General features: G+C 37.9%; 1 protein-coding gene across 4 annotated transcripts; it reads right to left on the bottom strand.

Annotated features, from left to right (window-relative positions):
* Positions 1-652: 652 nt before the first annotated feature.
* Positions 653-18,058, bottom strand: keap1b (kelch-like ECH-associated protein 1b). Of its 4 annotated transcripts, none has more exons than XM_007231308.4 (7): positions 17,925-18,058; positions 14,747-16,060; positions 13,486-13,731; positions 10,527-11,203; positions 7,197-7,402; positions 5,561-5,737; positions 653-3,816 (listed from the first exon to the last, which is right to left on the bottom strand). In XM_007231308.4, exons 2-7 carry the CDS (start codon positions 15,056-15,058, stop codon positions 3,662-3,664), a joined length of 1,773 nt encoding a protein of 590 aa, XP_007231370.1. In that variant the 5' UTR covers positions 15,059-16,060; positions 17,925-18,058; the 3' UTR covers positions 653-3,661. The 4 variants fall into 4 exon arrangements, with proteins under 4 accessions (XP_007231370.1, XP_049335308.1, XP_007231372.1 ...); XM_049479351.1 differs by lacking the exon at positions 17,925-18,058 and adding an exon at positions 17,701-17,916; XM_007231310.4 differs by lacking the exon at positions 17,925-18,058 and adding an exon at positions 16,947-17,428.
* Between the last annotated feature and the right edge of the window lie 1,513 nt (positions 18,059-19,571).

Genomic DNA, 19,571 nt, shown 5'->3' with positions numbered 1-19,571 from the left:
ACCCCAGGAACGGAAGACCAAGAGTTGCACAGGATAAGTTAATGAGAGTTACCAGCCTCAGAAACCACAAGTTAACATCATCCAGATAAGAGACACCTACATGCTTTTTTTTACTACATGATTTCTTATGTGTTCCTTCATAGTATGCATGACTTCAGTTTTAACTTACAATATAGAAAAAAAAGATAAACAAAAACACTGAATGAGTGAAACACTTTTTACCTGTACTGTATATCTACCAAAAAACCCAACTGAATAGCAGTCATTAGTCAGCATCTGTCAGTGCAGGAACTGGGGTCTATTAGGTCCAAATATCCTTGTTTTTGTGATCCTTCAGATGTCAAATAATACAATGTAAAAGATGTGAGTAAGATTAACCAGAACCAACACAGTAAATTGAAAGTAAAACCATATATTATTAGGAATTAAACACAAATACCTACATACCTGTGGAAAACTGAGATCATTTAAAAATCTAATAAAACTGTAAGGCATTTAAATTCAATTATAGTCATCATCCACCTCTGACCTGACAGGCAAGTTTTGAGGCACTAAACTTAATTTAAAAAGTAAAATGTATGTCTCAGCTCTCTGCAAGTTATAAAAATACAAAAAAATTGTAAAAAACACTAGCATGAGAAACACAGACGCATTACAATAAACAAGCATTTAATATACAATGTGTTGTACAATGCATTTGTTGCTGTAAAATTTACAAAGCAGTCTTTAAATAATCACTGTTAATAATAAATGGTTAAAGGAAATACGCTTCCCTTTTCAAACAAAAAGCCAGATTTAGAAAAAGGAGCAGCCATCTATTGCCCTTACTTTTCAAATGGAGGCGCATGCTCGACCAGCCTCAGGTACAGTTCTGCTTCTTCCAGAGCGGAGAACTCCGATGCAAAGCACGAAGAGACAAAACAGTCCGTCCAAAATAAATAAGTCAAATTCTGTACAGGTCTCCAAAGAGTATCAATGTACAAAAAATCCTGGAAAAATGTAGCTTAAAATGCTGTTACAAATACATTTCTTATTCAGGCTTTCTGTCTATCAAATAAGAAAGATAGGGGTCTCTGTAGTTGGCTTTAACTGGTCAAAGCTGTTTGGAGAATTCTGCAAAGATTTTGGGTAATGCCGCTTTCAGCATCCACTGACAAGAGTTCAGTTCCTTCAGAGAGGAAAAAAAAACACTTCCTATCCCTTTTATGCACTTGGATACATGTATGAGTTTATGGTATGGTGCCACTATGTCCAGATTTGGCCTTACACTCAGAAACACTTTGAAATGAGATAGCATTGGCAGCTCAAGTCTAGACCAGTGTTCCTCAGACACAATTCTAATTATAATGAAATAAGTTATGTTTGATTCCTGTGATTAAAAAACAGGGTTATTCCACCAAATAATTATTTCTGAACTTTAAGAATATGAACCCCTTTGCATTATTTGATTCCTGAAAGCTCTGCATCTTTTTTGTTATTTTAGCCATTTCTCTTTTTGTGCAAATAAATGCTCTAAATGACAATATTTTTATTTGGAATTTGGGACAAACGTAGTCCGTAGTTTATAGAATAAATCAGCAATGTTCATTTTACTCAAACATAAACCTATAAATAGCAAAATAAGAGAAACTGAATCAGGAACTTAAGTGATCTCATAATTTTTTCCAGCGCTGTATATTGAATCTTAACCCCTGTATTGTGATGTGTATCTTTTTGTATCGCAAAGTTCTTGCCAATACAAATCCCTAGTTAGAGTAGACAACAGACAAATATGAAGCACATGGGTTCTCCAAGTGAACCACCACTAGAAATGGAATTAAGACCTTTATTATAATAACATGCATATTAAAGAAAATGCTTCTAATGGGTTCTGAGGAACTAAATATGTAAAACATGTTCCCAGACTTGGATTTTATTATATATAAAAGTTAAGGGAACAGTTAGTGTAATTGATTAAAATTCCTGGTAGCTGGGGCACTTTTTGGCCATAGTCCTGGACTGGAAACTGGACTAAATTTAAGACCGAGAATCAAAGACCTTTGATAAGCCATTAAGTAAGCTAATAATAACCTAATACCATAAATAACTGATTATCTTATCAACAGAGGTAGCCAATTAAAACGTATGTTTATTAGAACAAAACCAAGAACTGGACTGAGGACTGAGATCTCACCACTGGTCTAGAATCAATCCTAACCATGGGTAAGTTCATGCAGTGGTCCCAAACACTGGTCCAGCACATTCAGCTGTGTTTGCAGCTCAGACACACCTGACCCAACCAATCAGCTAATTAATAAGCCATCAAAGAGTTGAAATTGGTTGGCTAGAGCACAGAAAAATAACCCCACCAAAATGTACTAAACAGAGGCACTACAGAACTGGGTTGAGAATATCGGTACCTTAGACAGAAAATAGTTTTCAATCCCAGTCTTGCTATCCCTCAACACTGTGTTCTCCATTCGCCCCAAACAACTTCTGTGATGATCTTGGTAATTTCCTGATGAGTTCAATGAGGTGGTACAGAGAAGCAAAAAACACTGAAGGAAAAAACTAAACAAAAACCCAACACATTGTCCAGGACTGGGTTTTAGAGCCACTCAACCAGCCCATTTAACAATACCAGCCCAAGCTGCCCTTGGTACCCTGGCACTCTTATGTCCCTGTGCAGCATCAGGTCAGCCTTCATGCCCACTAGAGCAGCACAGAGGGTGGGATACTGACGTGGCGGTGAGGCATGATAATGGCACTTAATCATTCGCAGGAAAAAAAACAGCTTTCAAAAAAGGAGAGGTAGTCTCTGGCAGGTCTACCATAACCACCACAGATTTGGTTTTCTTGTACAGTCCCTGACAGAAGTTCTGTCGCTTATCCATGTTGTGGAAACAATAGCTTATAACCGGACTTTAAATTCGTCCATTGTTTTTAGAAATGAATTAAATGAAAGCTAAAACCCTCCCAAATGAGGTTTAATTTACGAAAATAATTTTGCTTCACTGCAGAAATATTGATTATTTAATAAAGACAGAAAGGTCAGATTTTGGCAAGACAAAAGTAATATTTCTGCAGTGAAGCAAACTTATTTTCGTTAATTAAACCTCATTTGGGAGGGTTTCAGCTTTCATATAAGTCATTTCTAAAACTAATGAATGAATTTAAAGTCAGGTTATAAGCTTTTGTTTCCACAACATGGGTAAGCGACAGAACTTTTGTCAGGGACTGCAGAAAACAGGTCAACAATACAACTGAAGACACTGGCAGACTCATATTACTGAATCCATTGTCTGTGGTCTGGTTACTAAACAATTAAACAGGTCAAACATGCCAATTTAGGCTAATGTGGCCTGACTTAAAGTACCCTCAGATACAAAATCAGGCCTTCCTGCATCTCAGATCTGATCTTCATAGGATTTTTAGCATGGAAGAATTCTAAAGACCTGCCATTCCAGCGGAGCATCTTAAGTTTCTCCTAGTCTTTAAATGAACCTTGTGGCCGAGCTGAGCTCCTGATCCTGTGATGGTAGGCATGTGGTCTCTTTTGATGACTGAACTGTTCAGAACAGTCAGCAGCAGAGCTAATGTGCGATCATAAGCCTGGCTGAAAAGGGAAGGAACAAGAGAAAGAATCATACAACAGAAAGAAATAACTCTGAGGCAGGAGGCACTAGAGTTTCTGACAATCCTTTTGGCACGGCTCCATTGTGACCGCCACACCGACCCCACTCCGCCCAGAGGTCATCTTCGTGACCTCAGTCCAGGTGTCCGTTTCAGGGTCATAGCACTCCACACTGTCCAAGAAAGTGTTACCGTCATATCCACCTGCAGAAGACAGAAACACGACCAAGTAAACATGATTAGCTTGTCTGTGCTAACGCACACAGGTGACCAGTCAACATCCTGGAAACCAAGAGAGTCTGACCGCTATTCTAAAAGTAGACTGTGTACAACATTACGCAAGTGTAAACAAGCACTCCTGCCAGTTCTCTGCTGACTGACTCATCTGTTCAAGCCCTTTCAGCTAGTACTATCAAGAGGGAGTGTTTTCTGGCCTCCGCTCAAGCTACTATTAGCTGAAACCTCATACTGGTAAATAAATAACCACTGCATTAAGTTCCTTGAGCACAGTTATTCCCCCGCCACTAGAGGGCGTGAACTATCAGCCGGAGTACATTTATTAAGAAGAACATGCAGATATGCATGTTGATTCATAGTTCTCATTTTTTTGTTATCATACTATACATAAATGGGTGAAAGGTAAAATATCACAGATGCATTTCTGACTGGTTTCAAGTAAAGAAAACTTGTATGTATTCACTTTAGACAAACACACACTTATATTTTTGATTAACGTATTTTCCGCACTTTTAAAATTGTAACATTTTAAAAATCTTACATTTTAAAATTTCCCAAAATTGGCAGTGTCTTATAATCCAATGCGCCTTATGTATGAATTGTACCAGTCAGTTGTACCAGTCAATTGTACCAGAAAAGCCACTCTGCTGAAGTGCAGAGTTATACAGGAGTTTCAGTTTAGTTCTCCAGCATTGAGGCTGAAGCAGTATTAGCATTAGCCACATTTACCATGTTAAAACAATCTAAGTAGAATGAACTGCAAGCTAATAGTGCCCTCGCTTACCGTAATACTCAGGGTTCCTCAGTATAGCGCTGTCGGACAACATTTACTAGCATTAATCGCGGCTAGAAATCTAAGCTTGCTGTAAATAAACAGAAGTGCTTTACTTACCTAAATAAAAAGTTTTCAGGAGAGAAATCTGTATAGATTAACATTCAATGCTTGTTTGACTTTAAAATTATTATTATTTTTTTTTAATTACAGTTTTATTTACTTAGCTTAGCTTTACTTAACTTAGTTAGGTAGGCACTGAGAATGCTCATGCTGCGCTTAACTGGCAGCAACAACTCTCTCATGCCGTGAGTTGTGAGTGTGTTCTTGGTCACTGGCACTGTCGTGCTGTTTATTAACGCTGATTTATGGCCAAGTAGCACAAAGGATAAGCCAGCAAGCTACCTAGGGAGCCATCTGATACTTTCTTTACGCTTCTTTTTCCTCTAAACTGTCAACACAGCTTCACTGTGCTAAAAGCTCTTAATGTATTGTAATGTTGATACTGTTGTTTTAATAATAATGAATAAAAAAAGACTTAAAGAATAACTTGGACTTGCTCTTTCATTTTTTTTTTACTGCAATGCCAAAATATCAGATTGGGACTCGGTATCGGCAGAACACTCAAAACCAAATGACTCGAACTCGGGGGCAAAAAATGTGATCGGGACATCGGGACCTAATTTTGTATCTTGTAAAAAGACAGTGCAGGTGTCCTCATTTCAAATAATGAAAAAAGAATGAAACTTTTCAACTGCAGGGGGGAAAAAACCAACTTAATTTTCTATTAAGCTCCTTAAAATGAAAGCATTTCTTGCACAACTTTGAAGTCAAAATGCCAGCCTGACAGACAGTGTGAGAACTGGGTGGATCTCCCGCAGCAAGGATTAATTAAGGACTAATAAAATGCAGAACATCAGGCTGGTTAAAGATCCCTACCCAAAGCATAGATGCGGCTGTGATGAGTAGTCACACCCAGTGCACTGCGACGGTGTCTCATGGACGAGATGAAGGTCCAGCTGTCCGTCTCCACATCGTAGCGCTCCACTGTGTTCAGCTGATTGGTGCCGTCATAGCCACCCATCACAAAGATATGGTTACCAAGTGCACACACACCTGGACAATAAACACACATACACACACACACAGAGTGAATGAGTCACCGCTTATGAGTGTGGAAATCTTACTTCAGCTGAGAAGGAAATCAGAAGAGGGTGACTAAACTCTTTGTTTACTCTGACTAACAGTGACTTGGATTATCTAGTTTATGGTGGTAGGGTTGCTGGATTGGACTTGCTGCATTTGAATCATGACAGTGCTGAAACAAGTTGTTAATGATTCAACTAGGATTCAAACAGCCTTGAAAAATAAAACGAACAAGGATCATTATAACGCACAGACAGTATTGTATAGTTAGGTTATGCTGCATGCTCTGCTCCAATATGACCCGTAATTATTACTTTGCCAACAGAAAACTAACAAGTTAGTTGTCAGGATGCTGTCAGACCAGAACATCTACTGATCCAAACTTCCATTTTTGTATGGATTTGTTTGGTCCGTTTGGATATGGTTTCTCAATATCTCTAATTAACCTAATAATCGCATCTCTTCCTCTGAGCCAGTCTTAAAATCTACGAATCAAGCAGCTTTTATGCCTCATAATAACACTGGGATGTTAACCATTTTTTAAAATTAAATATATGGGATTACTTTGTAGTTATGAGAAAGAACCTGTTGTATGAATTTATGAGATCATCTTCATTTTTACTTACTGGCTAGTTTCTATAACATCATCTGCCATATAAGTATAGTTCATGTCTACATAAGGAAATACTTAGTTAAAGGATTATTTTTATTTAAAAACTAATTTAATGTTCCATGACATTTGTTTCACAACTTTAATTAGGTATGGCACTATCCATTGGGTGATGATGAAAAATAATTCACCAAGTTGATCTTAAATTGCAGAAATATGTGCTGCCAATGAAGTTAGGTGATTTTCATGTTACACAATATTTATGGCAATAAATGACACACAATAATAATGCTTTAGGAGGGGCAGATTTTTAAAAACTGGTATTCAAGTAATGTTTCATGCAGTTTCAGTACAGTGATTTTTACTCCAATTAAAAAGGATTCACACACTCTCTTTAATGAAACGTCAGTGTTCTTTAAGCACAGAGGTTATCCTTGGTACACTTACAAAAAGCATATTTTATGCCTAGTTAAACGATTAGTTCAGTTTGGTTTCTCTTTAATTTTGCTCTTTATTGCATGGATTTATCTGAATAGTGGAAACGAAAGTTGCATTGTTTATGTTACAAATATCCAAAAAAACTAAAATCTATTCAGAAACCAGTAGGCTTTTTGAGAGAGCCCTTATGAGAATAACTGAGAACTTCCTAAGATTTATGGAGAACTGCATTTAAAAAAACATTCTTATAAACCTATTGTTTATCTTGATCAACCTTTCTTGTAGATTCTGTTTAATTTTTTTTTTGTAAGAAAGCTTCTGTGAATCCAGCTTGTACATCCGTTGCACCTCAAGCCTCAGTCAAGCACTTGACCCTCTCACCTGCTCCACTGCGGACAGTGTTCATTGATGCTGTGCTTTTCCACTCGTCTTTCTCAGGATTGTAGCACTCCACAGAGCTCAGCCGATGAGTGCCGTCAAACCCGCCCACTGCATAGAGGAGGCGATTGATGACTGCCACCCCAACCCCGATCCGGCGCGTCAACATGGGAGCCACAAGCTGCCATATGTCTCTTTCTGGGTCATACCTGCATAAGTGAAATGCACAGAGACAACAAAGTCAGTCAAGATATGATGCTATCAAAGCTAAAGTGTACTTAGAGTTGTGTTTTTCTGAATTTATGGCAATAAGCCCTTGATGTTTCACAAAGCCAGTTGGTATAATGGTCACATAACAGTGGAATGTTTTCCTTATATGGGCATCATTGTTTCTACACTGTTTCTTTCTATTAACCAAAAGTCCCTGGTGGGCGTTCTTTCTTTGTAGATTTTATTTTTATCCACGTCTGTTGATGATTAATGACACAGAACGGCTGGCTGTGCCAACTGCCAAACAGTTCGTTTCTGATTACAGTTAGAAAAATTAGGAAATGCAGAAACAAAGGATTCTTTCAAGCTTCTAGAAATATAAGGAACTACACTAAAATAACTAATTCTTTGAGCTTCTGTGGAAAGGTGTGGGGGTGGCAGAGAGAAGGTAAATTGCTAATAATAGAATGCGTTCTGTTCCTTCTTCCTCTGGATTCAGCTTTGTTCTATGTTAATATCTGAGAGCTGACAGCAGTGATCAAAACACACTTCCTCTTCTTTTATCGTCATATTAAATATCATTACAACTAATAGAGAGAAAGAGCAGGTGAAAGAGGGAGCGATGGATTTTGGTAACATACACTGATGTCTCTTAATTCCAACCGTGGAAGTCTTATATATTATAGTCTTATATATTATAGTTACAATAAAATGATTTAGCAACAAACAAACAAACAAAAAAAAAAACAAATTTTTAAACAAATACCAAACACATCTTTAAATAAGCTTTACCACAACGCTTACCCTGAATGTGGATGAATAATTCATAACTAAATAATTCATAACAGATGCAGAAAAAAAATCATAGTGAATGCTGAATAATTCATGTATTTTCTGAATACTTCACAACAGTTATGAAATACTTCACATCAGATACTGAATACTTTACAGCATATATTGAATGCTTCATCTCAGATCACAACAGATAGGACGTACTATATGATAGATATTGAATACTTCATAGTGGACACAGAATACTTAATACACTGTTAAGTGTGAATAATAATAAAGTGTTCTGGCCTTTGTAACTGAAGACCTGATTAATTCACAGATATCATACTTATCATATTAAACATTTACCATATCTAACCAGCACAGTAACATCACATTGTTATTAAAAATTAGCTATTAATAAAATGTTTATATAACTGTTTAAAAACAGTTTGGGGCTCACACATAGACTAATACTACCACTGAATTCAGCTGTTAGCTTGCATTGAGCCACTAGCTGCAATCTGGTGTGTTGAGGTAAATAGCTAAACTCTCAAGTCAACTATAACCACAATGCACAAAGATTACATTTTTTCGGCGCTGCGTTTGCATGTGTGAATTTTCATGAGCAAGAGCCGAAATCCTGTCTTTCTTCAGAGACCACTAATTCAGTGACGTAAAGGAGGGCTAAACAGAAACACCTGAGCACTTTGTTCACAAAAAATCTCTCACATGGCATTCATTCATACTAGAGACCACAACTAGACATTTTAAAATGGGAAAAAAAAAAAACACAATGAAATGAGACCTTTAAAACATATTTGAGTAGACAGGAATCTCCTGAAAATAACCTTTTCTATAATTGTTTTGTAGTTGTTATGTGAATATAGGTGCAGCTATAATAACCGGTTACTGACTGATGTTTGTTACAGGGAGCCAATTATTAATTCATTCATTTGCTCCTTTCCTAAAATTTAACTGAATTGTACAGTTTAAAATACTTTTGTGATGATGAATGTAAATAAATGTGATTAATACATTGTAAATGGCTTGACAGCATTCATTTTTTATTAGTTATAAAAGGTTTAACTTAACTTTTTGTTAATTAATTCTGTGAGCCGTTTTTATGTAAAAAGTGCTCCGGTGCTCCTGTTTCACAGGCAGCATGCATATGCAATTTGAAATGACCTACTGTATTTCAAGAAGAGCAAGTACTAAAGGGTTTTTAGTGAAATGACATTTTAAAATATAATTATAAGTTATACCAGGGTGTCTCTCTGCAAGTTATATATAAATGCGTATATCATATCATATAAGAGGCATGGACCTATTTTTCTCTGTAAAGCTGCTTTGTGACAACTTTTGTTGAAAATGGGCTACATAAATAAAACTGAATTGAATTGAATTGAATATCAGCAGATATGTTCACGTATAATATCAGATATTGGCATCGACCCAGAATTTCCACATCAGTGCATCCCTAGTCCATAGTTCAGTTAATTTGCAGTGAAGCTGACGGGAATTTAGGGGTTATTCAACGATGACTTGCAAAAGCTCAAACACCGCTGTTTCTGGAAAGCCTGAATGTTCATACAGAAATGTCACCACTCAGGTTTTTTTTCAGCTTCAGCTTGAGAACCACAGTCATGAGCAACCGAATGTCTTTTCTTTATGATGCACAGTCACATTCATGCATTATTATAACCCTAGTTTTGTGTGAAGTCAAATTATGATGGTTTAAGTGGTGCTACAGCTACAGAAATGTTAAGATGTAGTGTAAAGTTATTAAGCATATTGTAAAGTTATTAAGAGATCTGATAAATGCAGGGTTGCTTAAAGAACACTGACCCAGTTGCACATTTAATTACAGAGAGCATAATCGATCCTTTTTATTAGAATGAATGGGACAGGGCCTGCATAGTGTTTTCTAAGATCACTACTGATGCATTTTGACTAAGATCGCATGAATCATCATAAATAATGTGTAGTGTGAAAATGTTTATATATTGTGATACAATATTTTACAATATTGGCCAGCCCTAGATAATATATAATGTGGTAATTCTCAGTAATAATCAGTAATAATCAGTTGATAAATAAAGGTGCTTTCACACCTAATTGGTTTGGTCAGGACTTTTTTTTGCAATTCAGGAACATCCAAACAAAACAAAAACAGTAGATGAGAAATGTGATTAAAAGAACATACTCTGACCTGCCTTCAGTCAAGGTGGTTTTAGTCAAGATCAAACTAAACCATAGTTCAGTTCATTTGGAGTGTGAAATTTTTTTTTGATAGTTTGGTTGTGAAACCCTGAAAAGGCAAAAACCAGTGAAGCATTCATTTATCCTTACCTCTCTACACTGTTATGGTGGATGCAGCCATGGGATCCCCCCACTGCATAGATCATCCCATCGATCACCCCAACCCCAATCCGGTTCCGGGGCACACTCATGGGTGCGCAGGGGAGCCAGCAGTTATTCATGGGGTTGTAGCAGTCCAGCGTGTTGGAGTCCATGTTGCCATCTGGGGCGTTGTTTCGGCCACCCACGGCGTAAAAGAGTCCGCTGATAACGCAGGACGCCAGCCCGCTGCGGGGCACCTGCAGGTCGGCTAGCCGCAGCCATGCACCCGAGATAGGGTTAAAGGCTTCCAGGTAGCAAAGTGACTGGCGGAAGTAGCCTCCCGCTGTGTAGATCAGCTGGGGCACTTTGGGAGTGCGGCAGGAAATAACCTTGGTGGGCTTGTGGAGGGTGAGGTCCTGGAAGATCTGGGACAGGTAATCTTTACTCTGCGCGTCCCACTCGAAATGCTCCAGCTGCCGCTGCAGGAAGTTTGGCGTAAGCGAATGGCAGCGCACAGCCTGCAGCAGAGCCTGAACATACGGCCGGCGGTTCTCACGGTCATACTGAACCCACGCCACACATGCGTGGAATACTTCAGACTCACAGCGAACATTCAGCTCGTCGCGGCTGATCAGCGTCACCAACTGACAGTGAGACAGGTTAAAGAACTCTTCCTGCGTTGCCACCTTTAGGTATAAAACAGAAGGAGAAGAAGAAAGAGAAAGAGGAGTTAAAAAAACAAGGCAAATTTTAACTCATTAATATATATATATATATATATATATATATATATATATATATATATATATATATATATATATATATATATATATATATATATGTATGAATAAACAAAAGTACATTTAAAATTAAAAAGAAGTGGACAGCATGTGTAAACCAACATTTATATTCATGCATGTTAAAAATGAAAACTGAAATTTAAACCAGAAGGCGGCATCTCAAAATATAACAAATTAACCAATGAGCTAAACTTTAAAACTATTTATTTTTGCTTAACAATGTATTTGGTTTTTCATTTTTTTTTCTTTTTGCATTTATAGATGTCTCACGTTTGCTCCTTATTGCAGACAATCATCATAATCTGCAGATAATGAATTGAGATCCAACAATCAAAAGAGCAAAGTAATAGCCAGTATATTACTGTTTATAAAATAACCCGTTTATAACTGTTTCTTGGCAAAAACAGTAAAAAAAGAAAAAGAAAATCAGCTAAGGTTACATTCTATGCCAACAAACATAGCTATAAACAGCTACTTTGGAGGGTGATGCATGAATTTACATAAATTTCACAACAGTAAGTTATCTGTCACCCATTTAAACAAAACAGCTAGTCAATACCTATCAAAACTTGCTTTTTCATGCATGACAAACAGAAATTGTTTCAGCCTTGTGACCCATGTGGCCTATGTCCAGTGTAAAATTATATGCTGTGGAAGGGTTCTGATGATTCGGACAGTAATATCAGCAGTCTTATCTGTGTTTTGACAGAGGGGCTAGAGCTTTACCACAGTCAAACAAACACTGGTGTCGCAGATACAACAATTACAGTTAAGTGATTTATTATCTGTTCTAGCATTTACCATATATATATAAATAAAAAGAAAACAACATATACAATGATAATCCTAGTATGTCTTGATCAACTTCAGTCCATTAGATCATGTCGAGACATTCCTCTTTATATTTGAACTTGCCAGAGCTGCATTAAGCCAATGGATCAGACACTGTTAAACAAACACGAAAATCTAACACTTACATAAAGGACTGAGTAGAACCTGTATGAAGATTTCAACAATGACAGCGTTCTGGCACACTAACCCAGTATTTAGGTTTTGTTAAAGAATTTTAGATGGGTGTGACGGAGGCTTTGGGCCAACCACTGTGTACATTGGATACGTAACTTGTACTACTAGGAGTATCAGTGCCACTCTGGAAAACACCTTCTTTTCTCAGGTGCACACATGGCTTTACTGGCACATGTTCAACAAAGCAGCTAAACAGGTACACCTTTTTTTTTTTTTTTTTTACACCTACATACTTCTCAACTATACTCACAGCTTTCTTAGAAATTATAAAATCTGCCAGCTCAGGCAGAGTCATACCAGGAAGGTTGTAGTTTTCATTAGAAGGAAATGTAATATTTAAAAATCCTCTTTACTGTAGATAAACTGATTTCCTTTCTAATCCTATTAATGTATTATGATGGCATTATGGACCAAATGTCTGAATCCAATGTTTAAAATTATATTCAACTAAAGGGTGTCCACAAACATTTGAACATATACATATATATATATATATATATATATATATATATATATATATATATATATATATATATATATATATACACTATAACACACGTGATAATAGCCAGTTGATTTTCAAATCAGATGGTTATATTTTTAAAATTTTATAAAAAACAGTGACTAAATGTTTTAACATAGATTTATTTATGCGAACTAAATGTTGCAGAAGGTTTCCAGTGCTCTAAAGGTATTAAGCAAGCTGTGTGTGTGCGTTTGCACATTTGTGTCAGTACAACTTACCACCAAGTAGCTTAACACATTCATAAGAAATGTGTCCACTTACATGTGGAGATACTGTGTATGAACAACTGTTATACACCTAATATTGAAAGTGTATGGTAAATTTTAAAAGAAGGGGTCACATCTTCAGAAAATCGAATGCATAAATACAAAAATATCATTAGAGTATATTAAATTTTACAAACTTCCTCAAACACAGACGAGGAATACTGTCTCGACTCCTATTTTTTATTTAAATAGACATTAAATAAATGATTAGGTTTGTGTTACAATTACTGTTATATGGAACATTACAAATGGTTAATGTTGCAAACTTTAAACATTTCAATTGGTAGATTTAGTTTTAGCAATCGCCGTGTAAAGCCTTTAGTAATGAATGAAACCTGTGGGCATCTAACCTGACTGAAGTTCATGTATATGTACTCGCGGGCCTTCTGGTGAAGCTCAGTGCAGCCGATCTGCTCGGCAAAGTTGGCGATGCCGATGGCATTGCTGGGGTCCAACTGCTGCACCAGAAAGTCACAGCATGCCTTCACCACGCTGTCAATCTGATACATCACAGCACCATTCATCACATGGATCACACACTTCTCCCCAACGGAGATGCTTGCTGTGTACGCAAACTCTATCAGGCGACCCATGACCTGGTGGACAGAAGAGAGCAATCAGAAAAGACCTTTAGCAACCGGGCTGAAGAAACCAAAACTTGTGCACAAGCATGACAAGAGATTAACTGTTGACATTATGATTTCTAAATCACCAGCAGCTACCCTGCAATGCATCTTAGTGTTTTATACCTGTAATAAAAAAAGCAGTAAAAAGATTACACCTCAGCACTCTTGCTCTTGCTTGGAAAACCCCAGGCATAATAAGTGGAATAAGAAAAAAAAAGGACCATAGCATTTATAAGACACCTCCTTGAAATTATTTTACCTTCAGAGCAATAACTGCTGGAAAAGTACACTGGTTCAATCGAAGGTCAGAAGCTTTTTTTTTTAGCTTCCATAAAGCTAATGTCATAATTATTGGAAGAACACATGACATTCCCTAGATTACTGAAATCTGGGTTCCTAAATCACAATACACCTCCACAGTGTATTATATTTTACCAGGCATATTTTAATGTGAAAAAGATTGTCAATTTCAATGCCTTCATTTTTTTTTCCCCCGCTTGATTTTTCTAGATTTGTAAATGTGCAGTAGTTTTACAGACAAACTAGACTCAATGGTTTACACAAGTGCTGTGCTTCATGCTACAGAATGTAGGTGAGATCTTCTGAGCTAGTTTGGTTCCACACTTTAGATTTTTTTGTCTGGATTTCGTCCAGAACAAAGCTTGGTTCCAGATTTTTTCTGGGAGGCCTTAGCCAGCACCCAGAGTGGAATTGATCTGGAATTGAGCTTTGGAGATGTTTTATTAAACCATGTGAAGTAAAATCACATCCACAACAGTAAACATATTGTTCTTTTACATTTTCACAGGTGTCTTAATCTTTTGCACAGTACTGTATATTTCTACTTGGTGTCAAATACAATTTTATTGAATTTGAATGTCTTTCTATGATTAAAAACACCTGAAGAGTTTGAAATTTCAGGTCATAAATGTCCATCAATAGCTAACCATTTCCCTTTTCACCTTCCCAATGTTGATCCACTCACCCGCGGGTGGATCCCCTCGATGGGCACCACCTCCATTCCGCACTCTTTCAGGCCGTTGGTGAACATGGCTCGAAAGACAGGTGAGGAGGACGCCAGCACCACCTTGTGTGCCACAAAGTCCACAGCCTCCAGGTCATTATACTTCACACGCAGAGTGACATCACACAGCTGCCTCTCAAGCCGCAACTCGTTCATGATGGCAAAGGCGGCGCCGGTGTGGCTCTCCAACGTGTAGCTGAAGATGCGATGGCCATTGCTTGTAGACGGTGTCACCTCCGCCTTGCACTCAGTCATTCCTGACGCCGCGTACATCCTCACCGGCGACTGCCGCCCAGCGTTCGCATCTTTGCTCGCCAGCTCAATGGCCAGACAGGGAAGAGTGTGCAGATGAACAAAGGATGGAGGTATCCTTTTTTTCCTTTAACCCCCACAACCTTTCAAGTCCCAGCCAAGTTATCTTAGCATTGGAAATGACAGAGGCAGCATTGAATTAGCTGTGCTAGGTGACAAACGTCAGGTCCTTGGGGAGAAGAGCTGCCTTCTTCCTTGTGACTAATTCCTACAAACAATTTTTCCAGTGATTGACAGTGTGCTAAAAGCACTACCTGTTGCAAGCTTGAAGTCCACGGGTAGACTCCATATCAACATGTAATTCACTGTCCTTTTATGATCTCAAAGAAACACGAGATGCATCTTTATTAGAAAGCCTAGGTGAACTTTTCACATTCTACTTCGAAACATAAACATCCTGCTGTTATGTAAGGATTATTAAGCAGGAAAAATCTTGAACTGTCTCCTACAGCCTTAGGTGAACTGGCTTTAAAATTAAGCAAGCCAGTTTGTAGTGCCCCAAGCACATTTAGGTTGCCAGTACAAACTGTTCTACTGGTGCAGAACACCAGAAAACACCCAAAGGCAAAAGGAAAAAAGGAAAAAAGCAAAAAAACTAAGGTCATAAAACAGACAAAAAGAGAGTCTGCTCCTAAAGTGCCCTAAAAGGAGTTTTTCAATGAAAGTATAAGAACTCCTTGACTTGGAAAAAAAAATAATTTCCTCTCGTTGTAGCATAAGGTTTTCTAGGTTAAAAGTCACCGTTTCACCTCCGTTTGTAAACTCGAAGTCTAGCCGACAGCCTGAAAGATTACAGACATTCAGGTCAGAAGGCGTGTGAAAGGTGCTAGAGGTTATTTAGCCTGTACAGACAATCTTCTCCAGGAAAACAGCACAGCTTTACACAGCTGATCCCGCCAGGACTGAAGGTCTTAAAAGTTCTGTGCCCTGGAATCTGTTTTCGTCTGCCGGTCGCTCAAAGACCTGCAAAAAAAAAGAAGTGAGAGAGTGAGCGAGAGAGATTTACGACAAAGATCAACAGGGTGAAATCACGGACATTCTGTCCTGACACAACAAGTACATTCCTGTTGCTTAAATGACACACAGTCAGCACACTGCAATCAGACAGCATAAACTAACTTTAATCATGCTGATAAAACTAAAATAAAACACACAAAATATTGCAACAGAAACACATATAACAGTATATGCTGAGAGTTCAGAGCTAAAAAAAAATAGTCCAAAGGTCCGGTAGTTACTTATCAGTATCCATGGATATGCCAAGTCACAAACAAGCCAACCAGTCTGCTGCTGGATGTGGTGTTGTGGTAGTGAGCTGAACAACACTGTTATTTAAGACCAGTGACGCGCACACACACTGGTTGGTTTCAATCAGGTCCGACTCCCCCCTCGTCATCGTGACTACATTTTTCTTTACGTCAAATTATCTCGCTGACGTCCAAACAACTACAAACTTTTACTCCACAGGTGTCTTTCTCTGCACTACACAGCTTAATACAACAAAAGCATTTGTTGTTGACATTTTGTTAGCATTAGTGTAAACTGATGAAATGTTACAATTGGTCAGAGAGAGCGAAATAGTCGATTTTAAGTTGTAATTTTAACACACCACAAGTAAAAAAAAATGTTTTAGCCAATGTCGACTCTACATATCAATGGTCGCTTGCCTGTTTGTAACGACACTTTAAAAAGCAATAAATATCAGCGTGGAGAGTAAAAAATAAAACTAAACAAAAACCAAACCACAGGCCGCGAATCCCCGGGCTTGAGTTCGAGCCCCTGCGGGGGACAGTGCTGCCAAGGCGGGAAGCGATTCTACTGAAGAGTGGGTCATAATGAGCCAACCAACCTCAGGAAACTTCGCCGTTCTCCAGCCTCGTCCGTTCAGGTTTGAACTTTTCAGTCCGCAGAGCTTTTAAAGAAGCGTTTCTAAAGGGTGGATAACATTACAGGTATATCGTGTAAAACTTTCTCTCGCTTTAATAATTAAACTAGCCACAGCAGCTCCTTTTAGGAGCTAACTAGGTTACCTAACGCTAGGTTATTTTACCAAACAACGCGCACCTTATTCAAAACAATTACCGGCGAAGGGTTTGTTTAATTTAATCAGGTAAACACTGGCACAGCTAGCGGAATTTTCGGTAAAACAGTCTAACCTACATAGCTTATCTTAATTTTACATCTTAAAAGAGAATACAGAGAGTTAAGGCATGCCGTCAGCTGGATAAGGAAAGTAGGCGATCGTGTTTCACTTTATTAACCCCATGAACCCCGACTGGATTATTGTGGGTCTTTAATACCTTTCACTACAGCCATATATTATTGTAAAGAAAAATAATTTAACACTGCATTTATTGTTTACTTTTATTTTATTGTTATCTAATCTTTTAGGCTTAATCCTTATATAAACACTCCTTATATAAAACCTGCACCATCTTTTAAACGAGTAGAGCTACTGTATGGGTAGTGGATTTCTTCATGATCCATGAGTCCATGATTTTCAGTGTTAAAGATCTCTGCATGAATCACAGCCCCAAATGCTTTAGATAAACAGTGGGATTTCTAAGACTGCGACCCTACACCTAAAAACTAACCTATGTTACCTAGCGGTCTGTGCTGTTCCAGACAGACAGACTTATGTATCCTGGCAAAGCTCGAAAACACTCCTCAGCAGTGCACTCTGGTGAAGCACGGGCAGATGAATCACTTCCCACCGACTCAGCGTGCAACACGATGATAAACAAAGAAAATGCACAGAAAAGTGCAGCTCTAACGAAACACAACGACTCGTTTTTTGCAGTGCAAAGGTTTTAAGGTTGCTACTCACGCGTCTTGTGAGGATGAAGTCTGTCAGTGCTGACTAAAGGCCAGATGAGAGGAGAGGGGGGGGGACAGAGAGAGAGCGCGAAGCAGTAAGTCACCATGACTAAGCACTGCGACCGACTAGCGACGGTCGATTCAGGAACGAATTGTTCTCCATGAACCGAGTCAGATGAGTCGATTCGCAAATACTAGATTCAGACTCGGATTCAAATAGGCAATATACTGTAGCTATCGAGAACATAAATGGTCAAACATTGCAATAACCGTGACTACAGTAGTGTCAAAAGAAAAAGTAACACCAAAAGTACTGAATAAATGAAATAATAGCGTAATACATGACATAGTGATATCTTTAAAATATATACATGTTTTATTTATATAACCCAACCAACTCTTATTTTTCATTGAAAGTACATTGTATTCACGGTAAACAAGGATTAAAGAGAATATATATATATTAATTTAACAAAAGCAAGCACAAAAAAACAAGACTGGAAGAGTAAAAAATAACAATTTAAGGCTTAATTAGTAAGAGTTAAAATATATAGATAGATAAATGAATCAGTCAAGCAATCCAAATTACATAAATACATTTCGGAATAAGAAAATAAACTGTAAAATTATTAAAATATATGTGAACACTAACTTTGAACTGAAATAACAAAAAAAGAACATTTAAAACAAAAGTATAAAAAGAAGCAACATTAGAAAAAACAAAAAAAACAATAATAGAATAATAAATAATAATAAATCATATTTTATTAATAGAGATGTGACTTATTTAACTACTTTCTTATGTATCACAAAACTGGGAAAGTGGGTGGTTGAAGGTGCGAATATCTTCTTTGTGATACTAAACTAAAAGGAATCGTTCAGTCATGTAAAAGGTTCTTTCGAATCGATTCCGAATTGAATAGAGCAAGCTTCCTATTGCCACAACAAACCTCACAAGAACAACACCCCCCCACCCCCCCACCCCCGCACACTCCCCCCTCTTACACACTCGTTACACAGAACTGTGTCTTTTCACCCTGCAGCTTTTCTGCCTTCCTGTCATCATATGCCAATCATCTGCAGCCCAGGGTTGAATGTAGGATTCGACGGTGGCTTAACACAAAGCTGACAGAACAAACAATCAGCTCCTTTCTTCCTTCTGTCAGAGTTACAATTAAAAGCAACTAAGAACATAATAGTTCAGCCTCGCGACCTTCTGGAAATACTGGCACATCGAGTGACTGCAAGCGTGTTTAGCAGTCAGTGCACGAGCTTTCTGCTGCACTGATCTATGTATCACTCACGCAGTAACCTGTAGCGTGTGAAGATGTTTAATGTGCAAATGCATTACGTAATTGTTAAATTCGCAAATACATTACGTCATTTTAAAAGTAGGCTTCCCACCCTCCCTGCTCCCTGCGTGCAGTTCACAACACAAACGCATTACTAGGCGCGCGCAGACTGATGTGTGCGTGCATGATAATGCAAAACTAATATGCATATTTCACCAGGAACATGGGCTCACACAGAACAATAAAATCTAATTTTGCTTTATATGAAGGCTTCCGTAAAATGCGGTTGTTAGATTATCGTGGATTTTGGTGCCTTAACTGACTGTGCAATGCCAAACACAATCCCTCCACTAGATGGCACAATA

This window comes from Astyanax mexicanus, chromosome 5 (assembly GCF_023375975.1).
Source record: "Astyanax mexicanus isolate ESR-SI-001 chromosome 5, AstMex3_surface, whole genome shotgun sequence".
NCBI classification, from domain to species: domain Eukaryota; kingdom Metazoa; phylum Chordata; class Actinopteri; order Characiformes; family Acestrorhamphidae; genus Astyanax; species Astyanax mexicanus.
The sequence above is the reverse complement of the archived record's forward strand: the minus strand, read 5'-3'. Positions and strand labels throughout refer to the sequence as shown.

What these genes read in the sequence shown, in the direction of transcription:
- keap1b (XM_007231308.4), bottom strand. Translation starts at nt 15,058, where the DNA reads ATGTACGCGGCGTCAGGAATGACTGAGTGCAAGGCGGAGGTGACACCG. An exon ending in TCGAGGGGATCCACCCGCGG is followed by an intron (nt 13,732 to 14,746) that starts GTGAGTGGATCA and finishes TCTGTCCACCAG; the next exon opens with GTCATGGGTCGCCTGATAGA. An exon ending in CAGCCGCATCTATGCTTTGG is followed by an intron (nt 3,817 to 5,560) that starts GTAGGGATCTTT and finishes TGTCTTCTGCAG; the next exon opens with GTGGATATGACGGTAACACT.